We start from the raw sequence: 24,025 nt of genomic DNA, 5'->3' as shown, positions 1-24,025 counted from the left end.
GATCGCACCAACACACCCCCACATTGGGGTGGCTAGATCGCGAATCGTACGAGCATGTGCTCCGCACAGCATCTCCGCCGTCGCCGCCGTGGGGTGCCCTTTTGGGGATGATCCGCGGGCGGTGGACACTACACATACGCACCCGAGCGCGCCCGCACACGCACACAGGCGCACCGCGCGGCAAACCCGCGATCGGGGCTCGCGCTCGCTCGGCTTGATATTATTTTATTTTCGTAATTTTATTATATCGACAGTGGTCAGCTGGAATCATATGTCGAATGTTGGCAGGTTCACGCGGTGCGCTTCCCGGTCTGGCTCGGCAGTGAACGTTTGTCGATTGGTCGTTTTGGGCGGTTTTTTGATCGTTTTTGGTTAGGCGCCCCCCAGACCTAGTCTTGTTGTGCTGCTGCTGCTGCAAACGTATCCGGAGTTTAAGTCCTACGCTGCCTGCCTTTTTGTTTTTCTTTTCTGTGTGGACCCGCTTACCCATACCTGCCTGCCCGTGCTGATCGTGCCGATCGGCGAACGTGAAGTGATTCGCCTGTTCGTTTTCCTCGATCCTGTCCTGCGTCCGGCTGGCGCTACTGATGCGACCGCGTGTGCTGTTTTTCGTGAGGTTTTCGTGAGTCGCGTGTCGCCCGTAGTACGCAGACGGTACAGCGGATTCGCGACCACCTGCTGCGCTCTTTGGCTGGCAACAGGAGTAGCCTTCGTCCAGAGCGTCAAACAAGTGTGCCAGTGCAAGGACTTTGACAAAAACTGTCCGATCGGGAGAAAGTGTACGAGTTAAAGGCAATCCTTCAGGCAACCGACGGGATAAAATCAGGAAACACTCCCATTGTGAAATGGTGTTTGGTGTTGCAAGTAAATCTAGTGAACGGTTACGAATGCGAACCTCTGGTAAAACATCCCAGCTGAAAAGATAATTGAAAAGAAAAAACGTACCAAAGATAAGTGAAGAAGGTTTCCTTAAACAAAAATCATTCGCACTCGAAGAAGAGAAAAAATTAAAAAATATCAAACAAACATCATCGGTTCGTGGAATATAAAAATTCAAGTGGAATCATAAAACCTGTAGCAGATCATCGTACATGCCGGAAAAATCATCGCCGTGGAAAATCGCTGTGCTGCATGCTGTGAATCATCGAGGGAAACCGGAGCTCATCGAGTCATCGAAGCTGACGCCGCTGCTGACGAATCGAGATTTTTTTTAGGAGAGAAGCAGCCGTAGACGCTGCGAGTTGCTGCATTTGCTGAGGTTCCCGTAGGTGCTGAAGTTGCTGAAGCTGTTGCTGTTGAAGCTGCGTTGCCGTTTCCAGTTTGCCGTACCGGATCATCATCATCGTCGTCGTAGTCGTCGTCATCGTCGTCATCGTGTACCGTCGCCAACGAATTTCATCCGTGTCAGCATCCGATTTCGTCCTGTGCCGGCGAATCTAACATCCATCTAATCACCCTGTGCCACGAACAAAACACACCACACCGCACACCACCACACACCGTTCCGCTTTCCGTAAGCGCCCGCAAGGTACTCACTTCATTTGCTTGCCGGCCGTTCATCAGCTGTCAAACGTCAAAAACCGGCCGCGCTCGCGACCTTTCAGAACGGCGTTTGTTTTGCCTTCAGTTGTTTCGCGGAACTGGCGGATCCCGACGTGGGATTTCGCTTATCGACGGCCCGTTTGTTCGGGTAGGGCCTCAAATTCGGTTATTTCCCACCGTTATCGGGTACGTGTGCGGGGTTTTGGTGTGTAATAGCGCCAAAGATAAAACCAAGCAAAGCGAAAGAAAGAGAGAAAAACACCCGTCCAAAGGCGTTGTTATCAGCTACCAGTCGTGTATCGATACGGTATCGCAATTGGTTGATTTCGAAAAGTGAAGTGCAGTGCGTATCGCGCAGTTCAAGTGTGCTTGTGTTATTCTATTGCCATTACGCTTCCCTCCTTGATCTACCTTCGTCCCTGCGGAATTGCCCCATTTCTCGGCCCTTCAGCTCCAAAGTATTGTATTGTATCAAACACTCGCCAGGAATTTTTCCGACGTCGTCTCGGTTCCGCACAATCGGTGAACCCTTTCCGTGCAATTTCGTACAGCAAAACTTCCCCCAGTGTTAGCGCGCGTGTGTGTGTGTACAGTGTGCGTGTGTAGCTGCTGTGTTTGCGTACGTGCCCCCTGTGGTCGATTCGCGTTTCGCGAAGGTTCGCAACGAGCGAACGCAACCCTTTCTTTGTGACCCCGGTACCAGAAAAGGCGCAAAAATTTGGGAAATAATGGATCCGTCGGGTGGGCGCGATTCGCGCTACAACTTGAACTACAGCATGAGCATGATGAGCGAATCGCCAGAGATCTACGGCAACCCGAACGTGTCTCTGGCGCGTCCACCGAGCGGCGGGTTGGTCGGGCAGGTGATGTCCCGCGGTGGCACCGGAACGGGTCTGATGAACACCAACGGACCACAGTGCGGTAGTGGTGGTGGCGGAGGCGGCGGCGGTGGTGGTGGTGGTGGCTTATCACGCGGTATCAAGCGCACCAACTCCGATTGCTACGACGATCGGCAGCAGCTGGTCGGATCGCAAAACATGACCGGGCTCGACGGGTGCACCGTCGGGTCGGAGGTGGTGGACGAAAGCTACACCTCGCTGCAGCCGAAAAAGTCGCCTCCCAGCAATGGCAAAAAGACCAAGGGTCGCGTTAAGATCAAGATGGAATACATCGACAATAAACTGCGGCGGTACACGACGTTTTCCAAGCGCAAAACCGGCATCATGAAGAAGGTAAGCAACCAGCAGTGCGAAAGCAAAACAACAGCTCGCCAGAACGGTGTTTTGTGTTGATGTTTTGCTCCGGGGCTCGAAACGTCAACTGGAAGCGATGCGCGTGAGTGCTCACGGTGCACGGTCTGTCAAAATCAGCTTGTTGTGGGTTGGCGGCCTCGACAGATGTCGTTTGATGTGCAAAATTTTTAGATAAAAAACATAAATCAGTTATTGTATGTTGCATTAAATGTATAACCAAGTGTAAAATATACTATCATTGCCTTCAATAATCAGCCTGCAAAGAAGGTTCGGTGATAAATTACAAATTCACAGTCATGCAACTAGTGAATTGAGTGCCGTCCGTCGCGATTGCGCAGAAGTGAGTTACCAATATTCATCCGTTTGAATGTTGTCATTTTGAATTGGAAGTTGAAAGAAGTTGATTTAAAAAAAATGAAAATTGAAACACCACATTTTTGAAACATTGATACATCATGACATTTAATTTGTTTATGGACAAAAATGTTAGAAAAAGCATTGTATTTACTTTTGTACAAAAGCAACGCCTTTTCTCGCACGGTGACGATGAATAATCACGTCTTGGTCATGGCGGGGGGTTTGATTTGGTTGATTCCGGTTTTATCTCAGAAATGTGACGGTTTGGCAGTGCGTTTTATCTTATCAAACTTTTCTGTCTGCAGCCACGTTTCACTTCTTGGGATTGGAGCTAATTCCTGTGTAAAACACTTATCGCGGCAGTGTTGAATGTATAACACAGCAGATAAAATTCGCATTGATTATGAGGTCCACGGGGGTAGATGAAAAATACATGTAAGCTACATTCTTTTTTGAAGACAATCACAATTTATTTTGCTAGCAAGCTTTTTACATTTTTGTATCACTCGGCTTCAGCAAAATCATACTGAGAATTAGTGAAACAAAATCGCAAAAAGTTGTTGACACTTGTCCAAAAAACATTTGCGTCCCCATAAAACCGGTCCCGCTAGCAGATTAAATTTACACCCTGCGTATCTTTTGAATAATTAAATTACAATCTGACGCTGCACAAATTTTTCGCGAGAGGAATGTTTATTTTAATGTCCATAAATTAACATTCTCCACGACATCAATCCACTCATTATCGATCCCGGGCCGACGGATGTAAGGGAGCGGAGCGCAAACAAGATGTGAAGCTCCACCGGATTGAAATTTCGGTTGGTTTTTTTTGCAACATGCTCGAGCATATAAAAATTACCGTTTACCCTTATCCCGCGTGAGCATAAAAAATAAATAAATATCTCCCCACAACAAATCAGCAACTAATTATATTTGAATGTTTCCAGAAATGAGGTACAAGCGAGCGTAATAAACCTGTCAACGACATTCCGTCGTCCGGTAATCGAGTGGTGTTGGTGGTTGTCCGTTCGGCTCGGCGCGAGCTGTGTGCTTACATGATTGAAATACAAAATCTGCCAAAACACGGCTTCTGGCACCTTTTTTGCCCGGAGCTCGGTGCAGCACGAAGGAAAACGCAGAATGCTGAACGAATCGATTCCCGAAAGGCTGTTCGAAAAGCCTACCCTCAATTCGGTCCGAAAGAAGCTACCTTTGAAATTGTTTTGGGGCGGGTTGTCGCGTTTGTCGTAAAAAAATCCCAGACCCCGAAAACGGCCGCTGATCTTGTTAATAATAAAATAATTTCTCTCTTCTCTCCACTTGCGGCACACGCGTGCTGGTGCCCCTAAGAGAAGCGTTGCCAATAATTAACGACACCCCAAAACGCTCCGAGAACGGACCACAACCGCGTTGGCCGTCCGTGGCTACTTTGTGCATGCCCAAAAAACCAGCAAATAAACCATTTTGCAGCTCCATAAGAAAATGATCGTTAAAAGTCGTATCCCCGATGCTGCGGGTGCAGTGACAAACATTAGACAAGCGCGCTGCGTGTGCTCGTAATTGTCGAATGGCCAATTATTCACCCTTTCTCTTTTGGGGTGCTCTCGGTTTTCGGCCTCGTTTCTGGAAGGGGATCACTGAGATGAAGGCAGGCAGGGTCTGGCCGGCGAGATTGCAGGAATAGGCTCAGTGGCGAACATCGTCCGCTCCGTGTTCCAGGTTTCAATCGGAGGAGATTAATAAATAAATAAAACACCAATAAAATGTGTTCATTAAATTTTGAAGCCAGGAGGCGTTGGTCGTTCCTCGAGATGTGTCGTTTTACAGGGACCGGTCGGCTAGCCATGAGCCCCTGCCTACGGTCGTCCCAGTCCAGAAGACCCCGATTTTTTTCCTACAATTTTCTGCAATCGCTGCAAGGATCGTTTTGCGAGCAAAAGTATAAATAAATAATTGCCATCAAACGTGTGCAAGAGAGCAGGAGTCAAAAATCAGAAAAAACGCCAACCGTTCGGCTGCAAAAGGGGTCCCGCTTTTATATTTATTGCGCCACTTGACTGTGGGTTTTCAGTTTTTGAGGTCTTTCGTCGCTTGATGGGCCGAAAGAAATTCACCTTCCACCTCGGGGAAACATTCAATTATTTTTTCGCACTGTTTCAACCCATCAACGCGACAGGTCAGTGCACACTCTTGTCAACAACACCTAGCGAAGGTTCTGAAGTAGCTCGTCGGAGGCTCCTCTGAGATGCAAAACATCGTGTTCTTGTCCACCTCCCGTCCGCGAATCGGAATACTTTGAAGCCTCCCGGCCCATTGCATGCCGGAGTTGCATTTTGATGTGCTTTTTTTTGTGTGCGTGTCTGTGCACTGGCCTGTTTGGGACATTGCCGCCTGTTGCTGCCCATCGGTGTTCCGTCCAATGCTATAATTTAATTAATCTTTAACCATCAACTTTTATCATCGCCATCATTATCAGGCTCGTAAAAAACGTGTTATCAGGTTCGGGCCGCTGTCTCAGGTTACTTCGAAAGGGGGAAGAACGCATGTAAAATGATGGCCATTGGGACTGTTTGAGGGTTTTGTCGTTTTCTTGCAAAGGGCAGGCAAGTATTAGGCATCTTCATGTTGTATTTAAAAGTTTGGAAGAAGATGTAATAACAGTGCGACGCACATCGACTTGGGCTAAAGTTTTCAATAATAAGTTAATCTCGTTATAATTTTCTAAAAGAAGTGATAACCCACTTTTCTTGACCACCGAATGTCACACCACGGCACCATTGTTCCGCCATCGACCCCAGATTAAGCTAAAAGGTCGCTTCTCCGGATGGGTCCAATTGGAGATTGATGAGATTTTAAGCACAGCCTTTCGTAAACGAGCCTCCCGAAGGAACCCGTCCCCGCGCCGTGAGCTAATTGCGCGGCCAGGTAATTTGATGTTTGCGCGTTGCGCGCATTTTGTGCCAGCACTTTTGGCGTGAAATTGAGCGCTAACTTTCGGAACACAAGGATACAAAACCCGAGTGGCGCTGTTCGTGCGTGTTTGCGTGATCGGTGGCCGTTACGCGGAAAGTGTTAAAGTCCTGTGGGATGGCTTAATTTCGCCGCCCTGTGCCCGACCCCGGTAACACCAGTGTCGATGGCCGGCGGGTGTCGTGACTTGCTGGCTTGTACTCCAAAAAGGCCTGAAGGCGTAAAAAAATAAAAAGGAAAATGTGCAACCGGTCAAAATGTCACACCGAAGGCGCAAAAATTCATTCAGTAATAGCCATGCAGTGTTGGCCGAATTCCTGGAGTAACGCCTTGCAAACTCCCAGCCCGCTGGCTCTTGTTACGGTCCAATCAATTAAAGTCCACTTTCCTTTCCAGTGCTTCCGCTCCGGCGAGTTTCCTTTACGGCGAATTTCCTGCCCGAATTGTGAGCACTGTGCGCCATATTTATTTTTTATGCACGGAGTTTAATGTTCGTCCGCTCTCTGAAAGCGAGCCTGAATCAATGAATTAGGAATCTTTATGGCGGTACCATTAAAATATTGCATAATTTAGCTCACGGATAATCCTCAGCAGAAGTAGAAGTGGAAAACGTTGGACTGTTGTGTACGATGCGAATTTCGCTCCAGATGGCCTACATCTTTCAATATCGCTTCGCGAAACGAACCGAGGAAATGTGCCTGACGCGGCTACCACACTGTCTACAATGTCTTCGTCAAAATAGTTGCTGCCTTGCGCGATGTTGTGGACCAGAAGAGACCCGGAGTGAGTGAGTGAGAGAGAATGACCCAGCATTGGTATGGGATGGCATTTTCCAAATGATTTCACTGCGTCCCATGTTTGTGTTATGAATGAAAACGGACCGACGATCTGCTCAGGCGCGATCGACAGCGACGACTTCCCTTGGGTTTTACGATCGATCAAGCGAAACAGAAGCGCGCGCGGAAAGAAAAAGAAGCCGTAGACCGCCGGGTGAAAGGGGTGCCCGGTGGTGCCGAGGGTGTTTGAAATTTGGTGTAACCGTTTGGTACCGGGAGAAGGCACAATGTCGCCGGAGCGGGCGGCTTTCGAAGGCAGCGTACGGAAGGAATCTGCACGGCACATGTTGCATCTTTGGCGCGTTTGCACGCTGTCGGTCGGGAAATGGGACAAAGTAGTTGGAAAATTCATTACAACCCATCGGAAACGGTCGGCAGTGGCGGGTCGAACCGACGGTGGTGGGCCGGAATGCCGGGAAAATGCCACCCAAAAGGGCGCACACGCTTTAAATGGCGGGAATCGGTGTGTGTGTGTTCACGTTCAGCAACTTGAGCAAATGGTGACGTTGGTTGGCGAAAGGCGGTGAAGTTGCTAAGGGTGGGATTGTGGCTCTGGAGTTCCAGAATAGGTGCCCGGCTGGAGAAACGAAACGTTCGGAAACGATTCCGGCTAATCTCCGTCTGTGTAGGGCTGGCTGGGGTATTAGCTAGCCCTGAGACAAAATGCACCTTTTCCAATTTTTTATGAAAAAGGCGTTTTGGTCGCGAAAAAAGTAGTCAAGCAGTATCTGCTAGAGTGGACTACAATATGGTAATTCTGTGAGCTTGATAGTTCTACATCAAAAGAAACGTGAAATAAAAGCGAAACTAGAACATCAGTTCGGACGTGTTCTGATGTAAATTTTCTGACAACTCCGCTAAGGACTCAATAGTGCAAAAACCAGTGTTTTTATATATGGTATACATAGTTCTGTCAATTAGAGTCAAAGCTTCAAATTTTATATGAAAATATCAGTAAGTATGCAGATTTGCTCGTATTTTAATTAAAAATATGTTCAACTATGAACGAGGGAACATAATGAACTCCGTATGTCGAGGCAAACTGCATCAGTTTGTAAACAAACTAAAACGATTTTTTAGCCTTCAACAAAAAAATGTTAATTAATAAAAGGATTGTTTCCTTTAATTGTATTTATTTCCAGTCCAATTATGGGAAATTGTTGAATTTATTAATTGATCTAAATTTAGTTTTTTGAGGAGGAGTACGTTTTGCCTCACAGTTTTAGAGCGTATTGTCCTCTGTCGTGGTGGGTATTGTCTATTTGTTATTAATGTATTTTACACCAACACAGGTGCGTTTTACCTCAACCAGTTACACATCCAGCAAAAATTTAGTTTTGGAGAAATTGAAGAATTCATTATTTAACGAAAAAAAGCGGGAATTCATCAACAGGTTACTTAGGGTTTGAATGAAGGTTCAAACCAAATGACTTGACAAAATCAACACTAAAACCACTAGCAAAGCTAGTAATTAAAAATTCAATAGTTTTTAAGAGGTCTTAAGGAGTACATATTACCCCAGGAACCCCTACATCCGACCGGCGGTCACAATGGCGACCTGTAGAAACATGTTGAACTGTTCGAGGTTAGGTTTGCTGTCAGCGCTGTGGAACTCGGTCGTGCGTGTGCGGCGATCCGGCATGTTGCGCAGCGACAGACTTGACCCCTAGCAACGACACGGTCCGGTGGACCCTTTGGAGCCGCCCCGGAATCGGCTTTCTTCTGAGGATTTCCTCTGCAGTGTGAGTCACTTGCTTGTTGTGTTAGCTAGATCCCCAAGCCTGCTTGCCTATCGTCTGCCAACTTGGAAGTCGCAAAGCGTGGAACCACGGACGGAGATTAGATAAACCGACGCTCTATCGGTCACTGGACTGAACGGAACTGGCCGACGTACCTAGGGACCGAGCTTAGACCGAAGCCATACGTACGCCGTCGGCAACCGAGAGGCACCTCGGCGATAAGTCCCCCGATATCGGAACGCCATCTAACACCGGTTGGCTCTTTGCGGTCGGTTGTGTTTTTCCGCGTTCCGTGCTTAAGGATTCCAGAGGCCGGAACACGCACAGCGGCATCTTAAAAGTGTTACCGCTCGCTGCGGGATTGACCTTCGGCAGATTAGACTTCCGAGATGGGGACTTGATTCGCTGGAGGTACCATACATCCCTTACGTTATCGCGGGTAACGCCAGACGAACACGAGCGCCACCCTTTCGGTGGTTACGGTATATCTTCCAGAGACATTTCCCCCCCAGTTGGTCTATCACATGATTAACACTTTTTCAATTAGAGAACTTCGGATGGAGCCATTCCAGGCCCTCCTCTAGAGCTCCTGTTCCCCACCCACCTTCGGATGTCTATCTCGCTTCGGACACGCTAGCTCATAAATTTTGAACTCTGCGGCATCGACGGAGTTGCATTTCGTTCCGCATCGTTGCCGCAAAGGAAAGAAAAAACCAAGCCCTGAACGAGGTCTTGTTTCTTAAATTACTTTTAAATTGTAAACCCATTGTGCGGTGCTTTTCCCATTTTTCCCTTTTGTCGCGCGCGATCCTGGGTAGATCCGAGCAGTCCGGGACGCCACCTTCTCTTATCGACGATGGGTTAAAAGCTGCTCGCATCGCTCAATAATAATGTGCGTTGATGAATGAGACCCGCCGTCGCCGGTCCCTGGGTTTTGTCGGGGCGGGTTTAATGTTTTGAGCGCCGCCACCGTTCGCCGTCATATCGCATCGGTATCAGGCGATCGACGTGATGCTGCCGGGAAGATCTAGCCCCAAGATCTATGGAGGAGAAAGAGGCGAGTAAAGCGAAGAAAAACAATCGATCGTTGGATCAATCGGTTTTGCTTACCGCCGTTTTGCTGCTGCTGCCGGTTCGAAACGGTTGGTGAAGAAGTCATTAAGTTGGATATATCGCTCACTTGGAGGCGAGGCGACGACCACCGTGGACCGTCGGTGACGGGGTGGGATGGCTCGCACACCTTGCTGCCCGGCAAGGATCGGGGTTTATCAGCTTCTCTTCATCGTAATTAAAGGCGTAGAAAATGAACTTAACGAGGAGTCAACGAGCCTCCCTTTATCGGGCGATCGGAAATCGGTTGTTCGGGGCCCCGGATTTGGCGCGCGCACGCGCTCCTCGCCGTTACGGGGCGATCCTGCGGCGGAATGCGGACAAAAACCGCTGCAGACTAAGCGAAAACAAAACAAAAACCATCAAACCACCAAACGCAAAGTGTGGTGGCGCTCCGAAACGGCACCGAAGGGATAACGCATGCATGATGCGGCGCGTGTTTTGACTTTTTCAGGGTTTTTGTTTTTCATCCCCGTGTTTTACTTCGATTCCCCCCTCCCCGCATCGCTGCTTATCTCCAGAAGGGACTTAATTTTTCATTTCATCAACAGGTTGCCCGTTTTTTTGTTGTCCCTCCTGCCTTCATCTTTGGTGAAAAATATCTTACGGTTCTTTTTGAATTTTTCGAGCTTCAGATGGATTTCGCCCGGGTTTTTGCTTTATTCTTTCATCTTGCTCCTAATGTTCTGGCAGGCGAGGATAACACGATTGGGGTTACGTTTCGAACGGTTAGTGTTTTTTGTTGGTTGGTTTTTTTCCTGCGAGGATTTTCGGAGGCCCCTGGAGACCCGATGGTTATCTTTAGATCGATTCGTGAGGGAGAAAAAAAGAAACTAATTGCACAAGATTGATTAGTGGGAGAAAGGCGACAGGCGGTTTTTTTTTACAGCTTGCAGGAATGTTCTGTGTCGTGGTTTTTTTCTCTCTCTCTTTAGCTTATTTCCTCCCTCCGCCCTTGCCTTTCACACATTAACATGTTGACTCGTCCCTGGTTTACGTGAAAATTGAAGGGAGATTAATGATTATGTGCAGGAGCAAAGGATGGTTTGGCTGAAGATGAGCTAATGTTTTTTAGCATTACCGTATTTTTTTTGTGGTAGTTCCAGCTTATTAACCATTGAATGATTTGTGAGTAACTGTTAGTCATCGCAGAGACCTACACAATACTTTCATCAATGACCTTTACAATTGCGAATATTGTTTTCTCTTGCACGCCATTGAGTTGATATGAAGAATGTTTTGACAACAATCAAAGTATATGGATGTTTTTTGACACTTTTACAGTTGTGTAACGGTTTTATTTAATATTCACTCTTAATGGGACATTCGAATATTTTGAAAAGTTTATTTTAAACCAGTTTTTAGTTTCTTGGTACTGCCAATTGATTTATTTTTGATGTTATTTGCTCATATGCATATGCGTTTGCTTGTGTCTTCTTTTATGTGACTTCTATTTGTATGATCTGAAAATTCCAAATGGTTATTTCTTGTAAATATTTTGAAAAATTTGTTTGAACTTTTCCGATCATTGATGCTTGTGTTTTGAATTGAAACTATAGTAAAGCAAATTGTAAATAATTTAAACAATAGAATGTTCCTGATTCTATTTTATTGCTAAATAGAACAAATGATGCGCAATGCAAATAACGTACAGTGTGACAAGATGCCTTGGTGGGGTAAAGTACACTGGTCCATTTTCAACTGAATTAAACCATTTTATGGAAAATGAAGTAATATGTTAATATGTTCGTTGGCTTGTTTAGAATACCTATGTTAAAATCACGGCTTTACAATAAGATTTTACAGAGAAAATGATAAGTTTAAACTATAACAAGCGTTAAAATAAAAGATATTTATCAATAACCTCAATAATTTACTAAATGAATACTGAAAAGAATTGAATTCATACTCCTTAAATTCTGGTTATGGCATCAAAAATTAAAACTTCTGCAACAGGGGGCAATATGCACCGGTTTATGTGGCACAGAATGCACTGTAGATGTTGGACAAAACACTTCAGTTTTCCAAGCATATTGAGTACTGAACTATTCATACTAAATGATCTCAATTGTGTACGTATTTTGCATCCACAACTAACAAATCATTGATTTTCATATTGAGATATTTTATATTGGAATATATAATGTTAATTTTATCACAACAAAACACATTTGTTTTGGAGTTGGAAGCTATTTGAACTAGAGTTGTGTAATTCTGATTCAACCTTGGGAATGGGAATGACTCTTCGCTTCGTTTTGAGAGATTCATGAATCTTTTTATGTGGAATTAATGAATCCTAAAGATTGATAAAGATTTATCAATGTTTTAAGATTCAAATACCAAAAGATTCATGAATCAACCTGAATAACATAATTTACTTTGCGATGGAATTATAGGTCTCAATAACTATTTGGTCACTATTATAATTAATGCGCACAATTTAAAATAACACCTGGCAAAGAGTACTTTAAAATCGTTTGGTTTGGGTAACAATATTATTATTTGTTAGTAGTAGAGAAGATAATCGATCTTTGTAAAAACTTCGGATATTTTTCTTGAATGGACTGAAAAAAAATAATTTTGTTCGCTTAATGGCTGCATCTTACCTCACATTACCTTACACACTTTATTTGCCTTCGCCAAAACAGCTAAAAACTCTGCTCAATCCCGGTCAACGCGAGTCGGTTTTTGGCAAACAGCATCCAACTCGGCCAACCCGCTTGACGGTCCACCGAACGATATATCGCTTCCGTGTCACCCCGAACGCACACCACGTCATCCTCATCAACGTCATCGTCGCATTCGAGCACCATTCCCAGGTCTTTTGGGGCGGCAACACCGAATCGGACCTATTTTCTAAATAAACACAAGAATTCATCATTCGCCTAAGCCGGGCTAGAATTTGTGTGGCGCGCCTGCACACATACATATCCCCCGCCATCTCCCCCTCCCAGTGCAAAGGCCGGGAGTTCTGAGGTGGGAGCGGGTGTTTCACAAGTTGCTTCGAAAAACGGCAGCAATTCATTTCAGCACCGGTCCACCCTTCCACCCTTTCCTTCTTGCTCCTTAAATCCCGTTTGGTGGAAACGGTTTTGGTACTACTGACACGGCTACCAAACCCCCCACTCCCACCCCCCGCCGTCGATTCGGTGGAAAATAGGTTACGCGACCTGTTCCTGGTGTGGTGCAGTGCAGCTCGCGTTCAACAAGTGGTGTGATTTTCAAACCCCGTCGAGGGGAAAAAGGGGCGAAGAAAAACACCAAGCACCACCGGCTACACCGGGCAGCCGATTTTCCGCAGGACGCGCGGTATGACATGCCGCCGATTGAAAATTCAACCGCCGAATGGGAAAGACAGTGTGGGGTGGGGGTGGGTGGGGGCATATATTGCGTGAGAGAGAGTTGGTGCCGGCGTCGTAATCGGCGACCGGCGTGGTCCCGACCGACGCGATCCGTTCCGATCCGAAAATGGTCTAAATATAGAGAGACGGAGCTGCGAAGAAGGAGCGAAATGTAAATACCGATGAATAGCGGCCACGTTTGGGGCCCGTTTGGTGCGATTTTTCCCCTCGGCACCGACGGGGAAAGGGGGTGGGGATTTTCCAACGCGAGGAGAGGAAAAACCGGCATGTGGAAGGTTTTTTTTCGCTCTATGTTTCGGTTGAGGAAAACATAGATCTGGCTAGACGGACTTTTCGTTTGGGAAAATCACGGAAAGCCGTGTTTACATCGTTGAATTTTTCACTGAAAGAAAGGGGGAAGGTGGATGGGAATCCGGCGGCATCCTTCGTCTCCAAACACCCTCACCCTAAGACCATCCTTTCTTGCTTCCCGTTTCGTAAGTTAACGTTGGGAAACGTTTACATGCCATTTTAGCTTATACGAGTAAAATAAAACCCACCGACCCGGGTGATTGTGTATGTGTATGTCTCACTTTCTCGTGCGTATTGGAATGGGCATACATATTTTAAAACCCAAACAGTCGCCTCGCCGGCTCAAAAACCCACGCAAATTGGCGTACGCAATCGCCAAGTATCGTCTTCCGTGTCATCGTCATCATCACAGCGTAGGCCGGGGATGTGTTTGTTTGTTCTTTTCTTTCGTTGTTGGGGCGCGCGGGAAAGGTGAGCATCGGGGGACGTTTTTCATTCCCATGTTCGAATGACAACCACCTTCTCACACCCCGGCTCGCCCTCGGTGTTGTGGTTTTCTTTCGTGATGTCGAAAAGTCGGAGCCTGAGATTAAAGAGTCGATTTTGAGCGCACGGCGGAAGGACGACACTTTTGGCCCGTTGCCACCATTCCGTTTGGCCGGTTTTTTCCTCCCAGTTTCTCGGAAAAGAAAAGTCCCCTAAATGAGTTTGACCACAATGTTGCGCCGGCCCGATGTCGTCCGTGTCCTCCGTGGCCCCTGGGGAAAGAAAGCGTAAGGCAAACGTAAAAATACGTCCAATCGTGCCGGCATCGATGTCGGCACTTCGCGGTGCAGGAAGTGTTGCTCAGGAGTGTGACAACACCGATGGGATCCGATCCCGATCCCCCTGCTGCTCCGTCTCTCAGTTCGTCCCGCAACGGTCGCGTGGCCCGACCGCTTTCGTTGATGGGTCGTTTTTTCCCATCGCGAGTGAAATATTCCCAACGATAAATTAGTTCGCAAAAATCGGTCCACTGGCTGGCACTGACTAGAAAATATCTAAGCATAGGTTGCGACGACCGAAAAAGTGAGAGAGAGGGAGAGAAAAAGCAATGAGATGGCGTGATCGTGATGAATCGGGAAGAATCTCATCGTTTGCCAATTTTCGTGATTCACTTTTGGGGATATTTGCTTTGGCTTTTTTCTCTGCCGTGTCCTCACGGTGCCGGGAGGCGGGGGCTGGTGGCGGCAGGATGCCTGGTGCGACAAATTAGAATTTTTCACCGTCCCACGGACCAGCTTAAAATTAATGACCGTTAATCTCGCGCTTCACCACGGCGGAACGGGGATTTGTGCAGCTCGCGAGCGGCATATTTATTCCTTTTCGGTGCAGCTCGATTAAATCAATCCGTTTGGGTCAGCTTTTTAGTGTTTTTTTTGTTCGACGTCTCGAGCTGAAAATGTCTCGATCGGGGTTTCTTTTCCTGGTAGAATGAGTATTTGGGACAGCTCCTCGCGGTTATTTTCAGTCCAATGTTTGAACGTTTTTCTATACAGTGCGGAACGATAATTTTTCGGGATGTTGCTTGAATCAATTTGTCTTTTTGTTCGCACGGTTAAATTCATTACTTTCCTAACTATTTTTTAGTTCCAATATCAGTGTTAGTTTTTATATTTAAAACATTTTCCAACTTGTCGATTTTCCTTGTTTATTTCATTTTCTTTTTAGTTTCTGATTCATCCGAAAAATATTATTAATTGCTGTTGCTGTTTTGTTATTAGCATTTTATAAATAACAATTATAAAACATAAGCTTATTTGATTACAGAGTACTGAGTAAAATTGCAATGTGAATGACATAGAAGCTACTGTGTTACAAGATTCGAGGCTCTCAAGGAAAGATGCACACATTCGAATGCTTAACACACAAATCCAAATAGCAGTCAATTTGACCACAAAGTAATTTTTGGATTTTATATCTAAAAAACGGCTGAATATTTTTGCAAAAAAAAATCCTTTCTTAAAATCCAAACCTTCATCTAAAACAAAACTTTTGGATTTTTAATACGTCATAACTTGTCTATAACTTGTCTATTTATGAGGATTTTACAAATCTGTAATCTGCTGCTTTATTTTATATTTGTTATGACTATCTTTCGGTTGTTTTGGTTTATTTATGCAACCCTTCATCGTTACGCCAAGTTGAGTTTTTTTTTCATTTTTCTATTTTCTAAATGCAATGTATAACTTATATGATGTATATATATATAGAATGGTGCACTATAAATTAAATACAATTACATTAAAATTACAAATTACACCATACCTAGAAAATAAATACATCGAACATAAAAAAGTTAAAAACGCCAAAGATAGCAAACAAATATAATAAAAAGTAACCATTTATGGATTATAAAAATCTTCAAAAAAAAAATAGAGAAGTTATAGTGTTTTAGAAACAGCGGTCAAAATTAACGCTAAAAAACATTATTGCAAGATTCTAAACCAATGTATTCTAGTGTTAAAGAATGAGCAAGTAATGTAATTGCCAGTCACCACAGAGATTTAAATGTCCAGAACGCCTTCTAAGGTGCCGTTTCTCTTTTTATCTTTTCTCTTTTACTGTTTCTATTTTTGGGATCCTTGTCTAGAATTCTAATGTCTGTGGCTTCTTTTATCTCTTTTAATTACTGATATTAACTAATACTTTGTTACCCGAATCCCTGCTTGGGAATCAAAGCTATGAGGTAACTTATTAACCATTTTTCTTATGCCAAATCCCAAAAAAGGTACATAAAAAGCTGCATTCTGTGAAAAGAGGAGAACAACATCTAACAAATTTTCATATAACTTGTTTCGTTTGTTGCAGTTAGTTATTTCTTCAACACTTTTTATTGTAGAAAAAGGCAGAATTTTACTTTTTAAATATGTTTTATTGCAATTTTACAACCTTTGGTGATGTGAATTCTTTTTTCCGAAAGTCTCTTTCCGTTCCATCGTTGGAACGAAGGTAAAGGAGCTGATAAATATTAATATCGATGATTAATTTAGTGTGAAAATTTTAAACGGGCTCGATTATTGGAATGTGTTTTAACCGACAGTGACGTTAGCAGATTTCGCCCGCTGGGTCAGGCTCGGCAGGGCGGCTCCAACAACCTACCCTTCCTCCCACACACCTACCTTTACCCCCGTTGAAAAAAAACAGGTGTCATGCAAAAGTGTTTGCCGCCGCTTGATTTGGTTTTATCTTTAGCCTTGCGCCTTGAGGATTTTTCGCCGTTAACCATTAGTCGGTCGGATCGAGATCGCGGGCTTGATGTTTATGCAAACTTTCAGTTTTTCTTCCTACGGTTTTTTTCTTACGGTTTCTAGCTCACTGCAGCTGAAGCTTTAGAAGCAACCTGACCGGAGGGTTTTAAAAATCGGTGCTCATTCAAAAGTGCGGTGGAAGTGAAACACATACAGTGCCCGGAGCCCTCCTATGCTCGCTTGTTACCCTTGCGTTGGGCGGCTCATTTCTTGCGGTATTTAGGCGATTTGCACCATTAATCATTTGACACGCAGGAAAGCATTCTTTCGCCGAAAACGATCGTTTAAAGATGACGATTTTTTCTTCACCCCTTCGCCCTTTCCTTTCGGGTAGGTTTCCTTTCCCTCCCCTTCCCCGCTCTCTTCTGTTCGCAAGATGCAGAACTCGATCCAACGACGGGTTGGCTCCTTCTTCCTCCTCCGCCGACGCAGTGTTGTTCAGGTTGGTTGAGAAATGATGAGTCGCGTGTTTTTCCAGTCGCTATTTTCTGCGGCCCAAAATGAACCCCTAGCCCCCATGATACACCTGACCACCCTTCCCCACATTCCTTGGGGCGAGCAAACATATTTGAATAAGTGGTTTCGGGGGTGGACGTGGAGCTGTTTTTGATGTGTTTGCAGAGGCAACCTGTCTTGGGCTCTCGCTTTTGACGTTTGGCAAAGCGCACCAGATTTAATGAGTTTCAGTTGTTTGACGCGCCCACACCCCATCGCTTCCCATCCCTTCATTCCGACGGGGGTGTCGAGATGGGAATGCCGTTCGGAAGGGGTTCGCCGCCTCGGGAACCATCGACAGCTGCCGGGAGGAATTCGGGTTGATTTTTCTCCGCGGAAAACAATCCCTCCGTCCCGTTTGGCGTTTGGAAGCCTTCGGTTCAAGCCGTGCGCGCTAGGAACGCTTGGCGCAACATTAATCTTTTAATTATAAACTCATTCATGGGCGATCTTATCCGTTGCGCTGTCAGACCCTGAAAAACGCTACGCTTTGCACCCTCCTTGCACGATGCGGCAGCGTTCGGTTTTGTCTCTGGTGCTCCGGTCGGAAATACAAACACGCAAAGGCACGGATTGATTGCATTATGATTATGGATATTGGTTTGGCTATTGTTTCGGTGATTGGTTTGCATCTCGGTGCGTCAGCGATCGCGCGCGCCGAGCATAACTAGATTTAATGAGAAATGACTCGCCATACTGAACGCCATGACACCACAGAGCTTCGCTTCGAGCAAAACGGGCGCGCGGTCATTTGTCATCTTATGTCTCAGGAGGTTATTTTTGGCCCTCGGTTGATCTTTCTGCTAACGGGGCTTTTTTCTTTTTGGGAGGAACTCGCGGTCGGGTTACGTTTGCAATTGTGGAATTCTTTCAAGTCGATGACGACAGGTGGTGTTGTGGTTAGCCACGAGTCGCTTCGGGTGGGTGAGTTTTACACATGTTTGTTTGCCTAGTTTTCGTTTTTAATTCCATATTTGATGTATCTTATATCCTTCCAAGTATGGGATTTACTTTCATTCACTTGTTTTACAATCATCGTTTATGTTTTATCTCATAAATTGCTTGCATTAAAAACAATTCGTATATTTGTCACGAATGTTTACGTGAGACTCAATTGTTTATGGATTTGTTTCATTGTAAAACAGTTTTTAAAGTTTAAGTTTGATGTTTTTACGCTTTCGGAGAAATTGTCAATGTTTAGGGAATTGAAAACCTTGATCAAGATTACCTTTGAAATCGAATAGATATTCTTTGTAACTTTCGCCTAGTTTCTTTTTCACTTAAAGCATTATTGAAGTGGTACATTTTTCCAATAATTTTGACACACTATTATTCTATTCAGCATTTTTTCATTATTTATCATTTTTCTTTACTTGTGGCTTTAACTTCCTACTAGGTTATGGTACCAATAGTGGGGCTTTTAGTCGTGTAACTAATAATATGATGTATTTTATTACAGTCACGGCCAAGAACACAATATTTTATATATTGATACAAATTATGATCGAACAGCATTATACCTTTAAAAACTATTTTCACTGCTCACTCTAACAAATACACGGAAAAAGTGTTTACTTCTTCCTAGTCCGATGTTCCTATAATGGTGGTATGGTTCCTATACGTGGTGTTATCATGTACCTATAGTGCTGGTAGTACATAAAACTTGAAAAATACTGTATATATTTTGACTATAATTTTATTTTTGTTGTATTTCAACCAAAATGGGAAAATTACTCAAAAACTAATGTATTTTGCAGTGATTTAAAGCCTGAAGGAAATTATGACATCTTTTACAAATCGTAATTTTGGAGCCTTATTTAATTTAGGAGTCAAAAGGTTTATCTTTTGAACACTCCGTAAAAGATCAAAGAACATTTCAGACTAGAATAAATAACGCTATAGTATTTATTTCTTCGTGGAGCTACGATGTTATTCCACTAAACCCACTATTGGTAATAGCACCGTTATAGAAACTCTTACGCTATTTAGTTATTTTTGCAGTTTTAATTCAATGTTTTATGTCTTTATTGTGAATTTACACGTCTTTACACCCTTTCATGGTTTTTGTTTCCAGCCATTTTAAAATTTCTTCTACGACACACGATAAAGGTTAATGTTCAATACAGCGCTTCGTTGCGACACTTGAACAATACGCCTTTCTTCAAGCCGCGCATTTCCGACGACAGATTTCGTCAGCCAGCAACAATCGCGATAACCCCGACCGAAACGAGCAACAATTATCACGATCGCTATCTTAACATAAATCGCTTACAAACGATTCCCTGCTCGGTTCGTTCGTTGCTACGTGTTGATTTCGTTTTCCACCGGACACAGGGTGGTGGTAAAGTCCGCCGGTTGATACCTGCAAATGCTTCCGATGCGGCAAAGTCTGGACCTCGTCTTGCTGCAGGATATCGGAAGGAAGCGAGACGGAAAAAAGGCTTATGGCAATCCGGTACCTTCCAGCTGGTTCATTCGCACCTTTGCGGTGATAATTGATCAATTGTACTGCTTGTCGGTGCCGGCATGCTCGGTAGACGGCGGGCCCAAATCCACCCGCCTCGAGGAGATCCCGCCAAGAACGGGGGAGAGAAAAAATGGGAAAATTGTTTCTACAAACAGTATTGAATTCAATTGCACGTCGTCTCGTTTCTCAGACGAACGCAGCATAAAATGCATGCCGGGTAGCATACAGACAGGAAGGCAAAAAGGCAGTGGAACATTATCGGACGTTCGCTGTGTGGCACTTTTCGTTTGTGTACGTCGGAGACTTGATTTTTTGTAACTTGTGTCGCGCGCTATTTAAGCGTCGGAAATCGTTAAAACTGGATGATCGCAAAACAGATGAAGGTGTGAAATAAATGTAAGCCTTGCTCGTACAGGTAGGTGTGTTTTATAAATAAAATATTTATTCAATCGCGAAATGCAATACGACGTACATCCTACGATTGTGTCGGAACGTCTAAGGTGTTTTAACGGTGAAGCGTGACACTTTTCTTCGGGGAAATTTATACGACACTTAGAATTTCAAATATGCTGCTTTAGGATTTTAATTCACATGATTTACATTTGAATCGTGTTGATGTGAAATTATTACTTTAGCAAATATCTAAGGCTCTGTAAATGTTAAAATAGGGTATTTACGAGACTTTTGGCCCGTGGATGTAATTTTGTCCCGCTAGAAAGGAGATCAATTCTTCTTCTTCTTCTTGGCGTAACGACGTCTTGGTCATGCCTGCCCCCGTTAAGGGCTTACGAGACTTGTTTCCCTGTTGTACGTGGATAGTCAGTCCTCTCGTACAGGGGAGGGTCCGGTCTCGGTTGGGATTCGAACCCACGCCGTCGAGGTGGTGAGCCCCGGCGCTTATGGGCCGATTTTCTAACCGGCGCTACCGCTCGGCGCGGACCCCTCAATTAGATCGCGAGATCAATTATCACACTCATTTCGAATCGAATTTCATTCGAGAGAATCGTTAAAATCTATGAAGCTGTCTCTTTTTCAACCGATCATGCTGCAACTAGATAGTTCACCCACATTGTACTATAAAAAAAAACACAGCGTAAAAAAATTGGATGTAATGTTTTTCTTAAGCTTTGAATGTTTTTAAGAATTGAAAAAATATTACTTGAATTTTTTGAGCTCGAAAAATAATTTTAGTTTCAATGTGAAAGAGGGCGAAAATAGATGCAAGGAAATTTGGTTTCGACTGAAACGAAACTTCTATGCATACTGACACTAACAATTCGATCATCCTGCAAAAACGTGGATATTAAAAGATCAAATGAAACATTTAATCTTACTTATTTAACAATGATGAAAGCAGTATCTGAATAGCAGTTTATAAATTATTTTTAAAAACACACATAGAAGAAGCATATTTTTATGTGGGCCAAAAAACAGGTGGGGCAAAATAGAAACAACGTGGGCTTAAATAGCGACACAAAGTGTGTACGAGAATTGATAATTTTTAGTGAAACATCAAATAAACTCCAAAATTCCAAAGTTCATCGTTATATTGTCGATACAATGAGTGCAACGATTTCTTTTTTGGGTACCCTCTTATAAATGGGCTAAAACTGGCACTTTAGCCTTATTTAACCCAAGTAACATTTCCAAGACCTAATAGACTTCAACAAGTTTTATCAATGTTTTAACATGGGTGTACCAAGTCCAATTGGTTTTATAGAGGTTTCTCAGCAGGCAAAATAGTTTTAATAATTTTGACATCCTTAAAACCTTTTGAGGATAGCTATAAAACCGCTCATTAAGTCTAAAATCTTAGTAGACTTGAAGAGTCTGTAAATACGCTGTTAAGTCCTTCTTAAAACCTTCTCTTAAACCCAATCAGTGATTTTTGGTCTAGAAAAGGTTTTAAGGGAAGGTTTTGACAACGTTCTGTAGAGTGGGCCCTCTTACACTTAAAACGGGTTTATGAAGGTTTTATCACAGCCTTTAAGATATTTTACTCTTAAAATGAGACTTAATGATGAGCATGAACAACATCGTTAGAACCATGATAAAACTTAAAATGTTACTTGGGAAGAAAGGTTTGAAAGTTTTTAATGTCGATCCCTTTGGCGAGCACTTAATTTAGCTCAGCAATGTCAAAATCGATTTAAAATGGTCGTTACTCTTTAAATTGTGTTAAATTAATTTGACAAAAATGCATTCGGTGCTTCACACCACTTCCTGATTCCTTCTGAACTCCAGCTCGTTTGCCTCCGTGCCTTCGGCGACCCGACGTTCCGCAGTGCGCACACCACAACCCCACACACCGCCAGTGCACGATGTAAAATGTATATATCAAAGGTGTTGATTTTATGGTTCATATTCATAAATTTATGCCTTTTACGCCTGCAGCAAAACAGCAGCAGAAGGGTGTAAAAAAGGGTGGGGGAAATTAAACGGGTTTGAGCATCGTGGCAGGAAAAACGCGGGCCCCTTCCGAATGGTGTGGGCGAGGTTCATGCGCACCCGGCGTAAAAACATGCCGCAAATAAATAAAAAGAAAAGGCGCGAGCGGTGGGTTTGCGTGCGTCGAGAACTAAATTTGGTTCATTTACATCTCGCAGCTGAGCTGCACGGTGCATTTGTGTGTGTGTGTGTGGTTTGAGCCGGTTGCGGCTACTGCAGTTTTGCATCTTGTGGCGCACGAGCAGTCGACGCTGTTCGCCCGCGGCTTCCGGAGGCAGCGTCATAAATAACGATTGCTTCGTATTCCAACCTGGCGGAATGATGCTCGGGATCTGCACATAAACCGTCTTTGGTCGTTTTGGTGGGCCGCTGAACCGAGCTCCAGCATCATATTGTGGTTGAAGAAAGGAAAGCGAACGGAGGAGGAGGAGGTTACCTTTGACTGGGCGAAGCAAAAGGTAGAACATCGAGAAAATGTTATTATTGCCGGCAAGAGTTCGATATGTTGTTGGCTTCCGTTTTGCTACCGTCGTTGGTTTGTTGCCGGTCGAGTTTTGTTTTGTCTTGCTTTATTATATTTCATTTTGTTAAACAATCCCCACAAACCCGCCGGAGGAGTCCAGGAAGGTTGGGTGAGGGCCTTGCGATTCCGATCCAGATGAAGAATTAAGGCGAACTACTGTTTCCAGCGCTTCGAGTGCTGCCGCCATCTCCGCTTTGTTGTTTGGTTTGGTTTTCTGTGTGCTCCAGCGATCTATTGACGTTATGGTACTGTTTTGCACCTCCCGTGGAGCACTTTCCGAGGCTCTAATAAATAAATATTCACGTCCAAGGGACGAAAGATCTTTGGGGTGGCGAAGGCTTTGTGAAATTGGCAAACGATCCGAAGGTTTATTTTTCCTTTTCGCGAAAGCGAATCGAATACGATTCAACTAAAAGCGGTTTCTTTTCCTTCAGCATTTTTCCCCCCTTAGTTTTATCCCAGGTGCGATTATTATTCAGTGTTAAGTTTTGAAACAATCGCCATGAATACAAATTTTTTCATGTTCTTGCGTTTGTTTCCGGAACAACCCGGCAAAGGATCTCGAACCGATCGCCATTTTAGCGCGCGGTGTCCTTTGTTGGCGTGCTGGCTTAAGGATCTTTAAACCGGGTTTGCCCATCTTTATTCTTTTGTGCCTCCCAGCAGATGTATCTTATCTTTATCTGAAGGTTAAAAATCATGTCGTGCTCCGTGTTCCGTTTGAACAGATTGTTTGCGAATTTTCGCCAATCGTCGTTCGAAAGTTGTGATGGGGAATCGTAAAACGGAATCGTTTGCCGCTTATCGGCCAAAGATGCCTATCGTGTAAAGGTGAAGGTTTCGGATTTTTTGGGTTACCACAAAGGATAGGTTTAACATGAGCCTTTTCCTGTTCATCTCCGTTCGGAGAAGGAATTTCCTTTTTCCCATCCATACTTCCCGATGAAAGGTATCTATTTTCGTGTGGCGTTCGTGATAGAGTAGTGGTCGTTACAAATCTAAGCTCATTCCCAAACGGCCACGCGCAGGATTTTGGAAATGATGAAGTGGTTCAACTTTTTTTTCGGATTTGTTACGTTTTCGAACCGTCTCGTCGTCGCGTTTTTTATCTTCGGTTCGTTCGGAGGGGACAGCTGGTTTTGCGGTTCTCCGAACATCGAAGCCGCGTGATGAAAGGGGACCGCATTGGTGTCGTGACGTTATCGGAATGTGTTAATCATTTTTATTGGTGCTTCCGGTGGCTTGCTGTTGCTTTTTTCTGGTTCTCTGAGCGATAGAGATAGTGGAAAGAGGTTTTTTGGAAGGCTCTCTGCTCTGCTTATCGCTTGCATTCATCGTAATA

At 44.3% G+C, this 24,025-nt stretch overlaps 1 protein-coding gene across 1 annotated transcript in view; it reads left to right on the top strand.

Annotated features, from left to right (window-relative positions):
• The first annotated feature begins 1,639 nt into the window (after window positions 1–1,639).
• LOC131271525 (serum response factor homolog) overlaps window positions 1,640–24,025 on the top strand; it is a 139,796-nt gene continuing 117,410 nt past the window's right edge. The window contains exon 1 of the mRNA XM_058272979.1: window positions 1,640–2,774. Coding sequence (XP_058128962.1) covers window positions 2,271–2,774 — 504 coding nt within the window. The 5' untranslated portion in view covers window positions 1,640–2,270. The remainder of the gene's footprint in view (window positions 2,775–24,025) is intronic.

The sequence above is a fragment of the Anopheles coustani genome, chromosome 3 (genome assembly GCF_943734705.1).
Source record: "Anopheles coustani chromosome 3, idAnoCousDA_361_x.2, whole genome shotgun sequence".
Classification (NCBI taxonomy): Eukaryota; Metazoa; Arthropoda; class Insecta; order Diptera; family Culicidae; genus Anopheles; species Anopheles coustani.
The sequence above is the reverse complement of the archived record's forward strand: the minus strand, read 5'-3'. Positions and strand labels throughout refer to the sequence as shown.